The 17,869-nt window shown below is 40.7% G+C and overlaps 1 protein-coding gene across 4 annotated transcripts in view; it reads left to right on the top strand.

Annotated features, from left to right (window-relative positions):
* Positions 1-1,273: 1,273 nt before the first annotated feature.
* PIK3C2A (phosphatidylinositol-4-phosphate 3-kinase catalytic subunit type 2 alpha) overlaps positions 1,274-17,869 on the top strand; it is a 53,992-nt gene continuing 37,396 nt past the window's right edge. For all 4 annotated transcript variants that reach the window (XM_055721703.1, XM_055721704.1, XM_055721701.1 and 1 more), the window contains exons 1-2: positions 1,274-1,417; positions 12,644-13,821. In XM_055721703.1, the coding sequence (XP_055577678.1) occupies positions 12,730-13,821 (1,092 nt within the window). In that variant the 5' untranslated portion in view covers positions 1,274-1,417; positions 12,644-12,729. The remainder of the gene's footprint in view (positions 1,418-12,643; positions 13,822-17,869) is intronic.

Raw genomic sequence — 17,869 nt, 5'->3', positions numbered from 1 at the left:
TGTGTCAGCCTTCCAAGTCTCCGTATTGCTCTTGTTGAAGTCACCTGCAAGGGCTTTCATTGACTTCAGTGGTGCTAGGGCAAGATTTATCTGATGGAAAATGCTTAGATGCTAAAATGGTGGGGTAGATGCTAGTGGTGGGAAGGAAATTCTTTGCTGTGAGGGTGGCGAGGCACCAGCCCAGGCTGCCCAGAGCAGCTGTGGGTGCCCCATCCCTGGCAGTGTCCCAGGCCAGTCTGGACGGGGCTGGGGGCAACCTGGGCTGGTGGGAGGGGTCCCTGCCCGTGGCAGGGGGGTGGAGCTGGGTAACTTTTAAGGTCCCTTTAAACCCATTATTGTAAGGTTTATATATAACCACATAGAAAATATTGCTACCAGCAATGTATTTATGACTTTATTAATTCATTTATAGCATAGCTTCTAAACTGAAACTTTTTCATGTGTTTTCTATCCTCATTAATATGTCTCATTAAGCCTTTTGATTTTTTGGAACTTCAGTGTACTTAAGGTGCCAAACAAAATACCAATAGGCATAAACTCAATTAATTGATTATGTTAAATAGTATTCCCTGAATGAACGGACTATGAAGTTACTCTCTCTGGAATTTTCTTGCTTCTACATTAAAAAAGTATGGTAACTTTTAATTGCCTATGACAACTTTTAATTTGATCCTACGAGGCCCGTTGTCTAAACTTTGTTTAAACTCCCGCGTGCAGTACTGGGAGCATCCTGAAAGCGGGACATGCTTTGGAAGCTGTTGCCAGGGTCCAGCCGGCAGGCCCGCTCTTCGAGCCGTGCTGGTGGCTCGGGAGGGCCGGCGCAGCCGCAGGGATGTGCCGGCGGCCGGCGGAGCAGCTGCCGCGGTAGGCAGAGCCCCGTTCAGCCGAACGGTGCTGCAGACCCTGCGGCCGGCAGCGGGGCGCCTTTTGCGGCCAACGGGGCTCCCTTGGGCCGGGCCCTTCCCTGCGGCCGGCGGCTCGGCTCCCGGCTGCCAGACGGACATTGTCCTGGCCGTGCCGGGCGTTCGGAGGAAGATGGGGCGATAAGGGGAGGAAATGACGGAGAGTCGCCTCAGAGCCACCCAGCCCCGCTGGCGCGGCCGGAGGGGCCCAGCCGGCCCTTCCCCCGGCGGGTGTCCCCCCGCTGCCGACCGCGCTCCGCAGCGTGCCGCGCCGCGGGGCACGCAGGTGAAGGAGCCGGCCGCCGCCGGGGCAGGGCCGGAGTGGAGCCCCGCCCCCGCCGTCTCCTCGGGGCTTGGCCCCGCCCCCTGCCCCGCGCCAGCGCTGCGGGCCGGGGCCGGAAGTGAGCGCACGGCGACGGTTAAGCGGCGGGAGGGGGCTGCCTGCCGCGCGCTCCCGGTGGCGGCAGGAGGGCAGAAGGGACATGGCCACTGCGGTGGGGCGGCGGCGCTGCCAGGTAGGCGCGGGGGTCCCGCCGCTGGCTGTCGGGGCTCTGCTCCCTCCCCCGCTCCTGTCCTTCCCTGCCGGTACCCGCTCGCTCGCCTTTCCCACCCCGCTTCGGTCTCTCCCTCAGCCGCGACGCGATCCTCGGCCTCCGGGCGCCGCCGGCCTCGGTGCGGCTGCGGGCCCGGCCGCCGTTCTCCGCGCCGCCCGGGCCGCGGGGCGGGTGGGCTGCGGGGCCGGGGCCAGCGCTGCTCGCACGGCTCGTCCCGGCCCCTCGCGTCCGTGCGGGCTCCTGCGCGGCGGCGGCGGTGCTGCCCGCCCGGGGCGCCTCACCGGCCGGGCGGCGCGGCTCCTGAGGGGGCGGCCGCTCCCGCCCCGCAGTTCGCGGGCGGCGGGCCCTGCGCGGCAGGTCCTGTCACCGGGGGGGATTCGGGAGCCGTGGTGCCAGTCCGGTGCGGGGGGACCTGGGCCGTAGCCGCCGAGACCCGCCTTCCCGTGCTGTTTATCTGTCCCTCCGCTTCTCGGAGCGGGTGGCCGAGCCGGGCTCGGCGCGTTGCCGCGGTTCCCGGGAAGTTGGCTGTTTACAAAGCTGAGCCTGAAACAGCTCTGCCGTTTCCTCCGGGAGCTTTTCAGATACTGGTGGTAATTAATACACGGAAGTGGGGAGCTGGCTTACGGGGCACAACTTGGTTCAGTTTATTTATTCTGCAGCAATGTAATTAAAAAAAAAAAAGGTATATCAGCATCTTTGTTAGCGCAAGTAACCTCCCGCTAAGCAGTGCTGTTGCTGGGAAAGGAGATTATGCTAGTCAGATGCACTAAAAAAAAAAAAAGCTTAGCTTGGAAGAAAATAAAGGTTCTGATGCTTTTCCTCGCCGTCGCATTACTTGTTACAGATATGGTCTTAGAGCGTAGTGCAGTTCAGCAGGTTTGGGGTAGGGGAGAGATGCAGAGGTTTTAAATGACAACCTTGTGTGTTGAATGCAAATCTCTTTCCAAAGGGAACTGAAAACTCAAGAGAAAATATGTGACGTTTATAAAAGATGTTGTGCAATACCCACTTAAAATATAAACTGTGTTCAAGAGTAGTAGTGGTAGATGATTTATGAAGAAACCAAAGGGGAAGCAGAAATGGGGCAAGGGGAAGGAAAGCTGACAGACAAAATAACGTTGTTTTTCTGAGGTTTGAAGGTAGTTGTATTCATTCCCCCAACACTGAGGCTGGGCCTGGAAAAAGTTTTCTTTATGCATCTGGGGGGAAGAGAAGTTACTTAAATTGCATTTACCACATTTGTGGGAGGGGGAAAAAAGGGACTATAAGGCCCACAAAGTGAACTTTTGTTTTTCTAAACTGAAAGCAGATCGAAGCAAAACTACTAAGAAGAAATAGTCAATGAGTGAAAGTTGCATAAAAGATAAAGGCAGTGGGGGAGAGCACAGGGAGAAGCAACAAATGCTTCAAGTTAAATAGCCTTTTGTTCAGGGGGAGGGAGGGGGAACCTACAAATAAAACTAGTAATAAATTGGAGCCTTGTCTTAAATGTTGTGCAGTATTTGAAAGGTCCTTTTACATAAGGATGCTTGTTTACAAAAAATACATAGGAGGTCCCAAGAAATACTTAATTTTTTTGATTGATTAATAAAAATAGACTTGTCCTACTTAATTACAATGTAACAGTAATCCTAATTTGGATACTTGAAGTACCTCTTTCCTTACAGAATATTTCTGTCATCATTAAGAGCTCAAACGTAGAAGTTCATCAGTGTAGATAATCAGTGTATATACACCGATGATTGACTGATTTTTATCTTTTTTTTAGTTGCTCTCTATGTAGCAACAAAGAAAATTGAATGCCTTAAATGGAATATTAAACATTTCAAAATGTCAAGTAAAAATCTTTTCTGAATTTGTGAGCTTATGTTTCTTATTTCTCAAACTAAGTTGACTTGAAACTCCTGGTGTTTCTTACCCAGTGCTGCTATTGTATCTGCTGTCTAGCTGAAGAAATTAATTAAAACATTGCCTAAAAAAAAATGCTGAGATGATGTTTTGGGGTTGGTTTTTTGTTGTGTTAGGCTTTGATATGGGACCAAAACCAAGCCAGTATGGGGCTATCTAGAAAAATGAATGCTAGATTTGAATTTGAGAGCAGGATTGCATGTTGTTTGTCTTTAAATTATGTAACTATCTTAAGGCTATCTTATGGAAGCTTTAAAAATTGCGTGAATTAACATTCATAGGTTGGATGGTATAAGCTTAATGCTGACCAGGGCATGCAATGTAGTGTGTGTTTTAAGGTTAGCCTTCGTGACGTGCAGGTAATGATCTTCCATTTTGATTTTAGGAGTATTGCCTTTTAGTGTCTGTAGTTAGTGCAGAAATTATGGTGGTATTTATTTATTTAGGATACTTCAACAAACTAAAAAATGAGGGAGTAGAGCACAAAAGTAAATTGTTTGCTTTGTGGAAGTGTAACTGTAAACATATGCCTCTATGTTAAGTGGTAGAAGTGGACGTGGAATTACTTACCAGAACCAGAGTTAAGTTCTCATTAGTAGTGGTCAATAACATCAGCGTTTATCCAGCCCCTTTGTACATAAGAAGGTTGCTGTGATGTCAGTTTTTGCAGAAGAGTGCAGAAGTTGTTTCCAGACTGGACAAGTAAGTGAAGGAGGAAAAGTTTCAAGGTGTGCCAGTACTGATAAACTTTAGTTAACCTATAAAAGATCTAGAATAAAATGTCTTCCTCAAAGCTCACATTAAAAGGTTTTGAGAAATATTACTTTGGTCTATACCTTTGTAGGAATGCAGCCTGGAGTTATTTACTTAGAGTAAGTTTAGTTTGCTTCAAGTGGCAGTCACTGCAGAGTGCTTTCACTAAAGAAATTGGAGAGAGAAGGTATGTCTGCATATTTCATGTTACTTGTAATTTTCAGGTGTGTGGTATTAAAGTTGTAAACAAAACATCACTTAAAAAAACTAACCATAACTGGGAACTTGCAGTATGTAGTGTATGAGGACATCATGGTATTTGTGTAAAGAGTATGTCACTAGTTCAGATGACCTAGACAAAGTAATTCGGTTGATAACAAAATATTTGGTTGATACCGGGTTAGTTTATAGCTCATAGATTTCAATATTGTAGTTGATGTTAGTAGTTACAGGACACTTATCTGTTATCAATGACCTGTTCTTGATATGGTCTTCTACTTAGATCATAGTCACAGCAGAAAAGCAGAGGATGGTGACAGTGCTGAGTTACAAGGTCAGTGCTGAAAGCTTACATGATGAGTTCAGCCTGCAACTGGACAAACTACTGGAGGTAAAAAAAAAAAAATAATCTGTCAGGGGTCTTAATATTAGAGAAGTTACCTCAGGATTCAGGAAGTACTTGAGTGGCAAATGAGTGGAGACTAGAAGAGTATTTTGAGGAAGTGTCATTACATGCTTGCCTGAATTTCTGAACCTACCCTTAGAGACAAATTAAGGATGATGTGAAACTTTGGTCAGTCTGAGTCCAGCCATTCTGTCTTCTATCAATGTAGTGTTTAAAAAAAAAATCATCATTGAATCAATATATCTAATAAGCATTTAGTATTTTCTAATGTATAAAGCAAAAAGGTACGTGCGAACAGTGCATTTGCTCTATCAAATAATAAACAGTTCTGCTTAATGCTTTTGTAAATAATTAGGTTTGTGACTAAGAAGCATTTGCTGGTTATAACTGAAACTGCAAGTTTCCTGCCTGAGGGGGAGACCCATCTACTGAAGTAAGTGGTAGAAATAATTTGGCTACCACAGCAGAATTACATTTGGTTAGACTGCTAGGTTGATCCTGATACAGTGATAATGGAGTTAAATCTGGGACAGAGCTATGGTGACATGTTTGGTTTTTTTTTTCTCCCTATGCTACTAATTTTTTGGTTATGCTTTGTTGAAGGTGTATACTGTGCACTGCTGCACAGGGAATAGAATAGGATCTTTGTGAGAGAGGGTTGTTTTCATCTGCTTATGTTAATAGCCACTGTACGTTGCATCATTGACTTCCCGCATTTTTGAATGCTTTGTGACATTGGGAGGATATTTGCAGGGCTTACTTCTAGGGATATACCTTAAGAAAATTGGGGTTTTACTATGGTTCTCTATGATGTAGAATGTTATAAAACTATATGGGAAGTGTTTGAGCATCTCTCTTTATGTAATTAAAGCAGACAGCACAAATGTTTCTTCTTTTCTCTGTCCCCCCCTCCCCATGCTCTAGACGCTTTCTGTACTTTTGATTGAACTGGCTATGTAGCTTAAAATGTTGTCTGCCTTCTGCTTAGCATTACTGGTATTGGAATTAGTGGAACTAGTACAGATGGATGCTCTCGGTAATGTCATGCTCTGCTGTGGTCAGGCCTGCACTGTATGAATAACTAAAACTTTGTCTGCAGTGTTGCTGCCTGGATAAAACCCCAAGCACCCTTGTCACCTTCTCATAGCTGACCCTGCTTTGAGCAGGTAAAAGAACTAGAGACCCCCTGAGGCCCCTTCCACTCTTCATTGTTCCACAAAAATGATACTCGAGCGTAAAAATATCTTGCAAGTCATGGATTACTGCACAAATTGTTCAGCTGTGGAATCAAAATATTTGGGGCAGTGGCATTACTTAAAAAATAATAAAACCCCCAAACCCCAAACCAGGAGCAAATGCTGATACTTTGTGGAATATTTTGTACAGCAGGAGTGTTTTCAGGTGCTTTGAAAAGAGGGATTGGTGGAAAACTTCAGAGGTGGCTGAAAAGCAAGAGAATGAGTAAAAAGGTTTTGAAGGCAGGCTTCTGAAACAGGAGGAGTGGATATGAAAGCATTATTCTGTAAGGGGAAACATTGCAACAGATCTAAAATTCTTAGCCTTTGTCAAACAATGCTGGTAATAGGCTTGGCTGTAAGGCATGGAAAAAAAAGCCTTGGCCAAGTGCATCAGAACAGCCTGAGATGCCATCAGTTTCATTATTGCTTTTTCTGGTATCTGCATCCAGAAAGTACTGGGCAGGAGCAGAATTGCAGGTATGCTGTTGGAGAGCTAGGAGCAACATAGGGAGAGATACAGAGATGCACAAGTTGGTGAGTAGTTCTACAGCTGATAGAACTGATGTCAAGTTTCTGGTTGATTTGTGTCTTCAGCTGACTGGCTTTAAGGCTTTCTTGCCATGATTCAAGCATTTATAAAAATTATCCTGGTAGTAAATCTGTGGTGTCCAATAATATGAGCTCATGTTACTGGTTTCTTCTAGCTGTGACACCTGGTGTTCTTGGTGGTGTCAGGTTGCCTGCTTTTGGGAAACTTACATGGAATTTAGTTATCTTTAAGACCCCTGTTTCTTCAACAGAGTTAAATGAAGTGGTGATTGGGGTCAGAATTTCAGGAGAGGAGTATAACAGCACAAATACACTGAAGAAGCTTGCAAGTATACTGTACTAAATCTGTATGTATCCACATCTGCTGGTGGTGTGGCTTGCAGTGGCTAATGGTGCAAACAGCTGGTTCAAGAAGGGGAAGAGCACTTTGTGGCAGTGGAAAATACGTGATCTATAGGTAGCTGTAGCTGCCTACCCTGAGATTTGACTGGAACATCATGACAGGTGCTTTCACCCTTTGTCTCTCTTGGAGCATTGATCAAAAAGTCAAGGTTCTACGGTTAAAGTATGTTGTATCTATCATTGTCTTCTGCACAGTGTCCTGGATGAAAATTAAATGGAAGAGTTCAGAAGTGTTTTTATAAGCACCAAAGCAGTCAAGGCTGGATTTTTCAAGGGATTTGTTGCCAATTTTGAAAGACCTGCAAGCGTTCCTGGATGCTTCCTGTTCTACTGTTGAAAGCATCCTATTCTTACCTAGCTTGTCAAGAACAGAGGTTTTGAGAGGATTTTGAAGTTTCATTTACATCTGAAAAGTAGTTTCACAGGTAAGAGATGCGGTCACTGGTCTCAGTACAGATGTTCAGGTATTTGTGAGCTGAAGGATTTGAGCAAAACATAAATGAGTGCTGGTTCAGAGTTTGTGCTAAATTAAAAATTGTGCATGCATTTAAGCTACTGAAACTGTATTTGAAGATTTTGGAGATGTGACCCAAACCAAAATGCGTTCAATCTTTTCGTTAAACTGTGTTAATCTCCTCTGTAAGGGGGTGCTTTTCTTGCTAAGGAGTTTTCCTGCTGTGGCAAATGTCTTGCTATGAATTCCTTTCCAGATGATTAGTACTTTCCATAGTATATTACTGCTGCCTTTATTTGCGAAGTTTTCCCTGGTGTCCCATAAAACTGCTACCATCTCTGGTATGCAGGCAAGATTTGTTAATTCTTAAGTTAGCTATCATTTGATGTTAGGCAAATGCCTCAAATCTGATTTTTTTAGTTAAAGGCAAAGTATTCATGGAGTTATTGTGAAAATTACAGTAGCTAGAGCTTCCTCAAAACAAGTGTATGTCAGGGCATAACTTTATAAGGAATGCAGGAAATGGTCTGACTTGTTATCATTGCTTCTGTATTTAGTACTTGGTCTCTAGGGAATTTATGTGCACTGATTTTACGATAACTATGAAGTATTTCTTAAGAATTAACAAATAATACGTTCTGTGCTTGTTTAGCAGTAGAATTATAAATAGAATGTTAAAAGCCTTGGGTCTTTTCAAGAAGTTGTGCAATTCATTTTAAGTGGAAAAGAATGTCAACATGTATGTGAGCAGATGATGAGATTACCTGTGCTCAAAGTAACAGGATTTATTTCTGATAAAATCATCCCTTGATCATTAAAATAGGAAACTAATTTCAGTTTTAGGAATCTCTGTTCTGGTAGACATGTAATGTCCTATATTGATTCTCCTAATTTTTTTTACCAAAAACCTATGAATTCCTCAGAAGAAAATTTCTTCATGGTTTCAGCTTTATGTATTTGCTAGATTAGTGCACATGCAAGTATCTTTTTTTTTTTTTCGTAAGCCTCTCTAAGTGAAAATCTAGATTGAAATTTCTGTTCCATGTAGAGGCTTTGATCTGAAGGAGATGGTCAGACGTCTTGCTGTGCCTTGCTTCTTGACATTAATGAAGGTTTTTAATTGCATTTTAAACATTTTTTCAAGGAATGTTTTACTCCTTTGAAATAAAGTAACGAGCAGTACTCAAAATTACATAGCAATATACAGGTACTTGACTGAGCAAATCAACTTTGGACGCTAAACACATTTATTCAAAATTGCCACCAAGGAAGTGTTCCATGTAGGGTAACTCTGCTAGACTGGAGCCAGAGAAGGAGATCTGCAGACTTGTGTCTGATGACATCTGGTCAAATACTTAAAGAAAATACTGCTTAAAGTTGACTGAGTCTCACTGCAAGAGGCAGATCAGCTTTTGTAAAGGCTGTGGATAAATCAGGTGGTTGAGGTTTTTAGACATGATTTTAAAAGAACCACACAATATCAGTGAGTTACTGCTAGGGCAGTGTAAATACGGTGACTTTGTCTAAAGTATGAATTTGCCTATTTAATTTCAGATTTAGGTGGGAAGTGGTGTAGGAGATTGTTTTATCACTTGCAACTGAAGGTCTAACAGAAATTTGATTCTAATTTTCCTTAAAAAAAAAAAAAAAGCAGCATTTGAATGATTCTTTAAGTCTTTGGAAACAGAGTTGTGCTTTTGAAGGTGAACAGAGTGACAGTTGAAAACTAATTATTACTGTTACTTTAAATAGCGGGCAGCAGTTGAGATGAGAACAATCCTGACTCTTCAAGGATTACTTCTAGGTCTTCCGATGACCTCCAGTTGTTGCAAACTTTATGTGAATTCCTACGGTGGGCTCAGTAATGGCTCAGGTGTCTGGTTTTCATGTTTCTGGGATTTGAATCGAGACATACTCTCCCGAGTGTTAAAGAGGCGTTCCCTGCTGATAGATGGTCCAAATGGAATTTGCCCTTTTTTGTAAATGTTGGAGAAGTTTAATTTCGGCTTGCTCTCTGCCTTTGAACTTCGATGCCTAATAAGTCACAAGTTCAAAGTGAAGCTGAACTTATGTGGAAATGTTAACTGTTGTGGTGTAGTTAGCATTTAAAAGTAGGTCTGTCTTTATCTTAATCATGTGTATGCCTACGGAGCTTTTCTTCTGATGTTTTATTGTGTGAATTTACTGCTTAAACTGGCATGCGGGACAAAGTTTTCCTAAAACTATTTCAACTTTTTCAGACTTTTTTCAAACAGTCTGAAGTTAAAACCTGATTTTAAAACTGCAGTCTGCTTACAAAATTTGTCAGAAATGTATACATTGATTTAGTTTTAGAAGTTTCCCAAGGCCAGGGCTTAAATACAGCAATCAAATTAAGTGTATGTATGCTGATGAGACTCTTGCAAAAATAAAATTTGACTTTTATTAGTAGTGGTGGTTATGTGAATATTCCTCTTACTAGAGGTCACTGGATTTGTCAGTGCAAGTGTGCAGTCATACACTGACAAAAATGCAGTACTAACTTGAAATTGTACAATAAACAAGCAGTTATTGAGCGATTGGGATTCTCTAGATGTTATGAATGAATGTGCTGCAGTGGCTGTGAACCATGTCTGAGTGCTGAGGAATGTATGTTTATCTGCAGTCATGACTTTGTGGAACAGTAACCTCTTGTGAGTAGCAGACTGCTTGGCGAGTATGGAGATCAAAGCTGTCGATTGCAGCGGAAAAATAAGGTTTTCTACTTTTTTTTTTTTTTTAAGGAGCCAGAGTTGTTGTTATATATAGTTACTTTGAAGACCATGTGATCTTGCTATTTTTTTCCTTAAGAAAATTCACTTACCATTGTAACTATCAAGCAGCACCAGAATGCATTGATAATTTTCTTCAAAGTTGTAGCCCAGTTCTGAATAGTCTCAGAAAGTATGATCTTACTTTAGATTTGTGAATAAAATTTAGGGAGAAAAAACCCTGCTGCTATTTGGAATCCTTAGACAACAGCAAGACTATGAAAACTGCACTTACCTCATGCTGCTGTTTCTTAGAAAAGCCAAGTGGGAATTACTGGGAGGACTTCATAAGTCAGGATGTTCTTGCATTTGAAAATTTGACATGGCAATCTTAACCAGCCGTAAGTTAACAAAGAGATCAAAGCCTGCTTGGATATCTAGGTAGTTGGAGCAGTTGGTGTAAAGCATACTAGACTTCTCGTTAGGGTGTTATCTGTGGCTAGTAGGCTTAGACCAATTGCAAAATACTCAGTACATCTTTAGGAGAGTGTTTAGAATGACTGTCCTGCAAACAGGACAGTGAATAACCTAATGCTGTTGAAGACCACAGCTGTGCTGTAAACGGCACCAGGGATCTGCACTGTCTATAAAGGAACCCAGCGAAAAAAGTTTGGGGTTTGGTTGAGGGTTTTTTAATCAGTTCCCTGATTGGGTTCAACACTCAGCTTTGCAGATAGGCAGTAGGTGGGATAGGGCTTCTTCCTAATGGCAATATTTGCAGTTTTAATGAAAAACTCTGCAGTTTAGTATGTTATATGAAAAAGGATCTGTTGTTGGCTTTTTTCCATAGACTTTGTCTTTGTTGAATATAATTATCTCATGAAATGGGTACATTACCAACTTCCAAAGTTCCTCCTTAGGACTTTGTTCCCCAGGGCTTTATTTTGTGGCTTTAACGCTTTTATAGCTTTGTTAGTCTTTCACTGTTTTGGTCTTTATGAAGATACCCTCTTTCATTTAAATCTTGTCTTGGTACCTGTAATGTGAGTTCTGGTTTAATCTTGCTTTGTGAAGGGCTTCACCTGAATTTGTTTTCAGTGTCAGCTGAAATGTATAGAACCTCTTTTAAAGATGTCTGCCCTTCACAGTATAGTAAGCCACTAAAATGAGCTAGGTAAGACCAGCCAAGCTTTTGTTCTAAAGAATTTAAAGAATCTGCTGGAAATCTGGTAAGAATCTTGCTGTGAATTCACCACGTAGACAGGAGTACAGTCAGTTTGTTCAAAGCACATCTCTGGTTTGATTCAAGGGGGCGGGGGGGACCAAACCCAAAAAACCAAAACCCTTTTAAAGGGTGTGAATAGCAGGGAACATAAAGACAGAATCTTTTCTCAGCTATTTAAATTATTTGCTGCAGAGGCAACTTTTCTGATTTGTAGATTGTTGCATGACTTAAACCCATGATGGTTTACATCTCAAGGGCTCATCTAAGTTCAGTGAAACTGTGTTTTAATGAAGATTGCTGTTTATGTAAACCTCCTATGATTTTTATCTTGCTAGTTGATATATATACTGACTGTTGCTGGAAGACACCTTATCTCCTGTATTCAACTTTAACCTGGCTGTGTGTAAAAGCTGTAGAATAAAGTAGAAATAATATTGAAAAGTAACATAGTTCTTGTGGTAATCTCTTTAAAGATTATTTTAGTGAAGATGAATAGATATTGTGGTGAATATGGGAATTTGAATAATAGTACTGAGCACGAGATTGACATCTTAGATTTTTCCAATTTCTTGGTGCTGGCCTTTAGGCAAAAGTGACCTTTCACAGTTTCTTCCCTTATTGTGTGGTGAATGAGGCTTCCTTTAAGGGGCTATTAAAGGGATTCCTTAATAAGCAGCTGTACTTAAATCACTTATCTTGCTTGTTCAAAAAACAGCATTTCGTAAGCATTACTTTCTCTTGTTTAGAGGCAATGGTATCTTTCCAATGGAAGGGAGGGCCTTCAGCATCATTATGACCATCACAGTCATCGAATAGCAGTTTGATAGGCCTGTTGTTTTTGTAATAAATTGAAGTAACACTGGACGTTTTCTTGACAGTGTGCTTTATCAATGCTAGATATTTGTATAGTCTTTAGAATGATTTCTGCTTCTGATATTGAACCTGGCGAGATGGGCAGAACGGTTCAAATCTGTGAACAGTTAGGTATCTGAATGTTGCTTTTCTATGTCTTAGGTTTGGTGGTGCAAAAAGAAACCAGGTAATTATCTCCTGGTAGGTACTAGTAAGAAGAATAAATCGGTCTCGGTTAATTCAAAGGCTGTGAAAGTAATTGTGTTGCTTTTTTTTGTTTGTTTGTTTGATACCACCCACCCCACCCCTGGCCAAAAAAAGGTCTCTAAAATTTTAAAATGTCCTGGGTTTCTGGAGAACACGTGCAACCTTGTCAGTTGGTGACGTGTGACTGTGTAGTTCTCCCCATATGATCTCTTTTATGTGTTTCTAATGCTTCATTTCCTTTTCAGATCTGCTAAGTCTCTTCCGAAGCCAAGAGCAGACAACCAGTACAAGGGAAGTGTTGCTTCTTTAAGTGGATATCTGCTCTTGCGGTATGGCCCAGGTATCCAGTAGCAATGGATTTAAACAGCGCTCATCACCTTCTGTGGCAGCTGCAAGGTCAAAAGATGTGGACAAAGAGGAGGCATTGCAGATGGAAGCTGAGGCATTAGCTAAGATGCAGAAAGAAAGAGGTGTAGCTGGTAATAAACAAACTTTTCATTCTTTAAGTAGCACCAGACAAAAAGCACAGACTCATAGCAAACAGGACCATGATCTCATGGTGTTTCCAGAGTCTGATGCCAAGAGCATGGAAGATAAACTAAGTACTGTTGACATAGAGAAGCTTACGCATGCTGAACTAGAGAAACTGTTGCTGGATGACACTTTTGAATCTAGTAAAGTACCTACATTACCAGTAAGTCCTATTTTGAGCCCATCTGTGTCTTCACAATTTTATCTTGGGCCTATGAGTCAAAGAAGACAGTGGATGCCTGGGACACCAGCACCTGTGACATGCACTTTACCTCCTATTTACCCCTCAGCTTCTTACACAAAACAGACTGGTGTGTTTCAGAATGGATTCCATCCAAGTATGTCCTCCTATCACTCTAGAGAACCTATTTATCTTGGTCTTCCAAGGCAGTTGCAATACATTTCATACCCACCGGCAGCTATTACACCTTTCCATCCACAAGGAAGCCTACCTATATATCCTCCCGTACCAGTACTTACACCAGAAATGGCAAAGGTGTTTGACAAAATTGCAAGCACCTCAGAATTTCTGAAAAATGGGAAGTCAAGCACAGACTTGGAAGTGACTGCTATAAAGTCTGCAGTTTCTAACCTACCACCCTCGGAAAGCTGCAGGGATGTTAGTAAATTTGATTGGTTAGATTTGGATCCTCTAAGTAAACCGAAAGTGGATAGTGTGGAGACTTTAAATGTAGAGAATGATGGAGAGAGGGCTTTGAGTATGACTGCTGAAGATCCATGGGATGCTGTGCTGTTAGAAGAGAAGCTGTTAGTAACTTGTCATCTGGAAAGAAAAGTAAATGGGAAATCATCTGGAGCAACAGTTACGAGGAGCCAGTCCTTAAACATGCGAACAACTCAACTTGCAAAGCTACAGGGCCAAACATCACAGGTATGTAAATAATTATTTGTAAGTTGCAGTATAATAGTAAAGATTAATCACAGTGTTTAGAGACACTGTAAGGTCTGGATTTATTTATATATTTACTTGGCTTGAGCAGTGTCCAAATAGTGTGATGTTAATGGTGTATGTATGTATTAATGATACTCAGAAAATTGAACATTACTACTGAACTAAATCCCAAAATAACTCTAGTCTTGTGTAATCTTTCCACATTTACTGAGGAAGCTGGTGTTTTTCAGCACACCACAAACAAATGGAAATAATCATTAGAACAATTCAGTATTTAAATTATGTTGATAAACATTTAAATTAATGAGCAATTCCCATGATACTGCACCATAAAAAGATACAAAGTAAGACACTTAAAGCTTTATCTTGAGCAGCCTTGATCTCAGATTTTGGCAGGGGGGGAAGAAAGAAATTTTTTTTTGCCTTTTACTAGAATCTGTCAACTTTTTTTTATATATAAAAAAGTTAAAACAGAAAGATAAGTGGCATAGTGAAAACTATTTTCTGTACTCCCAGTATAACTTGCAGTCTTTCATAGGACCACTGCAACTTTTTCGTAGGTAGAAAGCTTTCTACCTGTGCAGGAGTGCTAGAGATCATGCAACTGAACATTTTGGTTATATTATCCTGGAAGGTTGGATGCCTGTCGGGTCAGAAACCCTGCACTTCTGTTCTGGAAGAAGGAAGACCATCTTTGTGTGATGTGATATTTTTATCAGGCAGGGCAAAAGGCTGACTTCTGTTCCAGGATCAGGATTACTTTCATAAAACTTTCAAGACAAAAATGTCAACAGAGGCTTTAGTTATGATGCTCATCATTTTTGTACATTGAGCACATGCAGTGTGTGTCAAAACTAAACCGTAAAGCAGATGATCAATACCGTCGCAATCTCATCTGGTTAATGATGCCCCCGTAAGTGCATCCTACCCTTTTCCAAGTCTTGTGAATGACTATGGATTATTTACCTATTCCTATCCTTTAAAATTCTTTCTGTGATAATTTCATCATAAACCAAGATGTTACATTTTTAAGTATTAGTCACGTCACTAGAAAGTGAATGTGAATACTTTTGTATTTTTATTTTTTGATAGGGAGAGTACAGAGACTGAAGAAGTCTTCAGTGGAAAAGTTAAAACCCTGGTAGGGGTGATAATCACAGGAAAAAAAGTATTTGTAGGAACTGGTCAGAAGGTAAAAGATCTGTTCGCCTTGGAGACTTTGGATGGCAGCTGTTTTGACTCTTAGGTGTTGTCTTTCTAGGTGTTTTAATAGGCCAGGGACATGCCATAAAAAACAACTGGTATCGGGCAAGGATGTTTTCCACATTGCTCCCTTAATTCTTCCTCCCCCAAGCTGAGCGAGGTTTTTTTTTTTTCTCAGAAAAAGGAATATTTTACTAGACTTTGGCTTAAAGAGCTGTCTAAATTGTTATTGAAGTGAAATTTTTGGCTCCTCTTCTGAAGGTTTTCCTGGTTTTTTTTCTGGGCTAGCTTTCAGATGCTGGCAAAAGTTTAATAGAAGGCCAGTGGCGAAGGACAAAAAACCCACATAAACCCAAAAAATCCCTTTACCTTTGTCTTTAAGGGATTGCATTTTTAACATACATGTGTGAAGATCTTTAGTTGAACTTGGATTTTATTTTTTCCACTCACTGCTGAGCTGTGATATGTGAACTTGGTTATTTCCTAGTATTTGGAAAGGTGTGTAAATTTGGGGTCTACAGCAGTTTGCTGCTTCAGTTTGTCATGCTATCTAGTGATGTGTTTGTAAGTTTTCCAGCGGTGTTTGGTTCGTTGTAATGAAACCATTAACTACAATAGCTAGATTATATTGGATCGGTGCTTCTGAGGTGGTGTCTGTAGAAAGTAGTATTTGACTGTTGCTGAATGAAGTATGTTTTTATAGATTCCAGGGTTTTTTTCAAGAATGCAGGATTTAAAAAGGTCTCTTCTGTTCATCAGGCCCAATCCCATGCTATTTGTGGATCACATGTTAACTGATTCATATAATACTTAAGCTCTGCCTTCACGTGGTGTTTTCCTCCTGCTATTTTTGACTGTTCTAGCCCCTCGCAGTCCTCATCAGTCATCTGATTTTCAGCAGAAATGCATTCCTAACTAGCTCTTACCAAATGTCCTTAACAGGATGGAACAGCAGGTATTTCAGATAAAGAACCCTTTTGATGTTCACCTCAACATGTTACAAGAGACACTGACTTTCTGTCAGGTTTTGTTGCAAGCTCTGTGTGATACTCTTTCCTGTCACTTTTTTTTTTGAAGATGACTTAAAAGAATTTTAGCGCTCTGTGTGAGAGCACAGTGTACCACGTGTGTGCCATGTACGGTGGCATTACTACACCCTCGTTACAGGTAGGGGTATTCTGCTTGATACAGTCTTACTGCATTTGCTTTATTCATGATGCGTTCACAACAGCACTTACTGATCCCGTAGTCAGTATTTCTGATTTTCTTAAGCCACCAGCTTTTTCAAACAAGTTCTTAATTTATAGCAGAGTCCTGCAGTGGATGCCCCATTGAAGGTTCAAGATCTACTTCTCGCTTGTGTTCCTCCAGTCTGTGGTTAACCAGTTTTGGCATAATACTCCAGTTCGAGTCTGGATTATAATACAAGACTGTAAATTATCACCAGGGTTATTTCTGCTGCTTGTGCCGTTATTAAAGAAGATAATAGGTAGATTTAAAGAGAGTCTTTCAAATGGATATCCTTTCAACATAACCTGTGGCTTCTGCTTTATCTTCTGTCCATCCTGTGCTGCTACTTTATTTTCTAGCTTAAATAATTTTCCATCTGGTGGTATAGTAGGAGCTGAGTTATGTAGCCTCTTTTTGACAGTTCGCTTGTATCTTATGCCATTTACCTACAGGTATGTATTTCCTTCAAAGTATGTAAGTCTTGCATCCTAACTAGTCTGGATCATTCTTTTCCCCCCTGAATAACCCAGTTTCACTGACCCTTTAAACAAAACTATTAGTAAAAAATCCTAGTCATATAGATTCTAACATACTCTATTTAATCTCTTGAATCAACAGATTGCTTTGAGTTTTGCCTCATATTTGATGAAGTATCTATATATTCAGTATTCCCCTTTAAACACTTCAGTGTTTGTGACTCTCCTATCTGAAAGCAGAGGCAAAGATCATCAGTTTGTCCTATTTTAGGTGGTGTTTTCTCTAGCTTTCCTCTCCACAGAGCTGAAGAGTCTTGTGGCCTTATGTACTGGTAGGATTTAATTTACTTAATTAACTTGACTTCTGGTAAATTACTGAGTTTGGTTTTTTTTTTATTGTTAAGAGTAATTGTTTTTGCAGGCTGTACTGAACTATTTATTTAGTTTGGCCTGAAGTCCTTTCTTAAAAGTTATTTCCTGCTTGACTGATAGCTTTTGTACCCCTTAGATTTGCTCATCTGGAAGTTAAAGAAATTCAAATCTTACTTGTTGTTCAAAACTCTAATCATCTGAGTACAGTGTATTTTAAGTAGATTTCTTAATTTGTCAAAGTTTATCCTCCTGAAATACTTCCAAAAAGTAATCAAAAATTAGTATTGAAATTAAACTATAAAAGCAAGAAGGAATTTAGTGTTCTTAATATTCCAGCAGGTAATTTCCAGCAATATATATGTGTAATAACATAGGTTTTTCTCCTTTGCCAAATATGACCCGAGGTCAACTATGGGTAACTAAATTAACCTTTTGTTTTTCTCCTTTGCTCATTACATTAGATTTTTTTTGGCAAAACTTACATGTATACAAATGGCCTGTAGTTCCCTAAACTTTGAATTTAACAGTAGAATAACCTGCAAATTTTGCTGTAAATAATTCAAAAGTGTCACGTAATGGCATAAAGTGGCAATGTTGCATCACTGGTGTGATTTTTAAGTAATCCCCTTGCTTTTATACTCTGGTTAGAGTTGCAGAGTACTTTGAGTACTTGATTGTAGTGTTACTTAAATTCAAAAAGAGTTCTTAAACAGAGAAAACTTAACATTTGTATAGCCACCTTCTTG

The sequence above is a fragment of the Falco cherrug genome, chromosome 10 (assembly GCF_023634085.1).
Source record: "Falco cherrug isolate bFalChe1 chromosome 10, bFalChe1.pri, whole genome shotgun sequence".
In the NCBI taxonomy this organism is placed as follows: domain Eukaryota; kingdom Metazoa; phylum Chordata; class Aves; order Falconiformes; family Falconidae; genus Falco; species Falco cherrug.
This window is presented reverse-complemented; position numbering and strand designations above follow the sequence as displayed.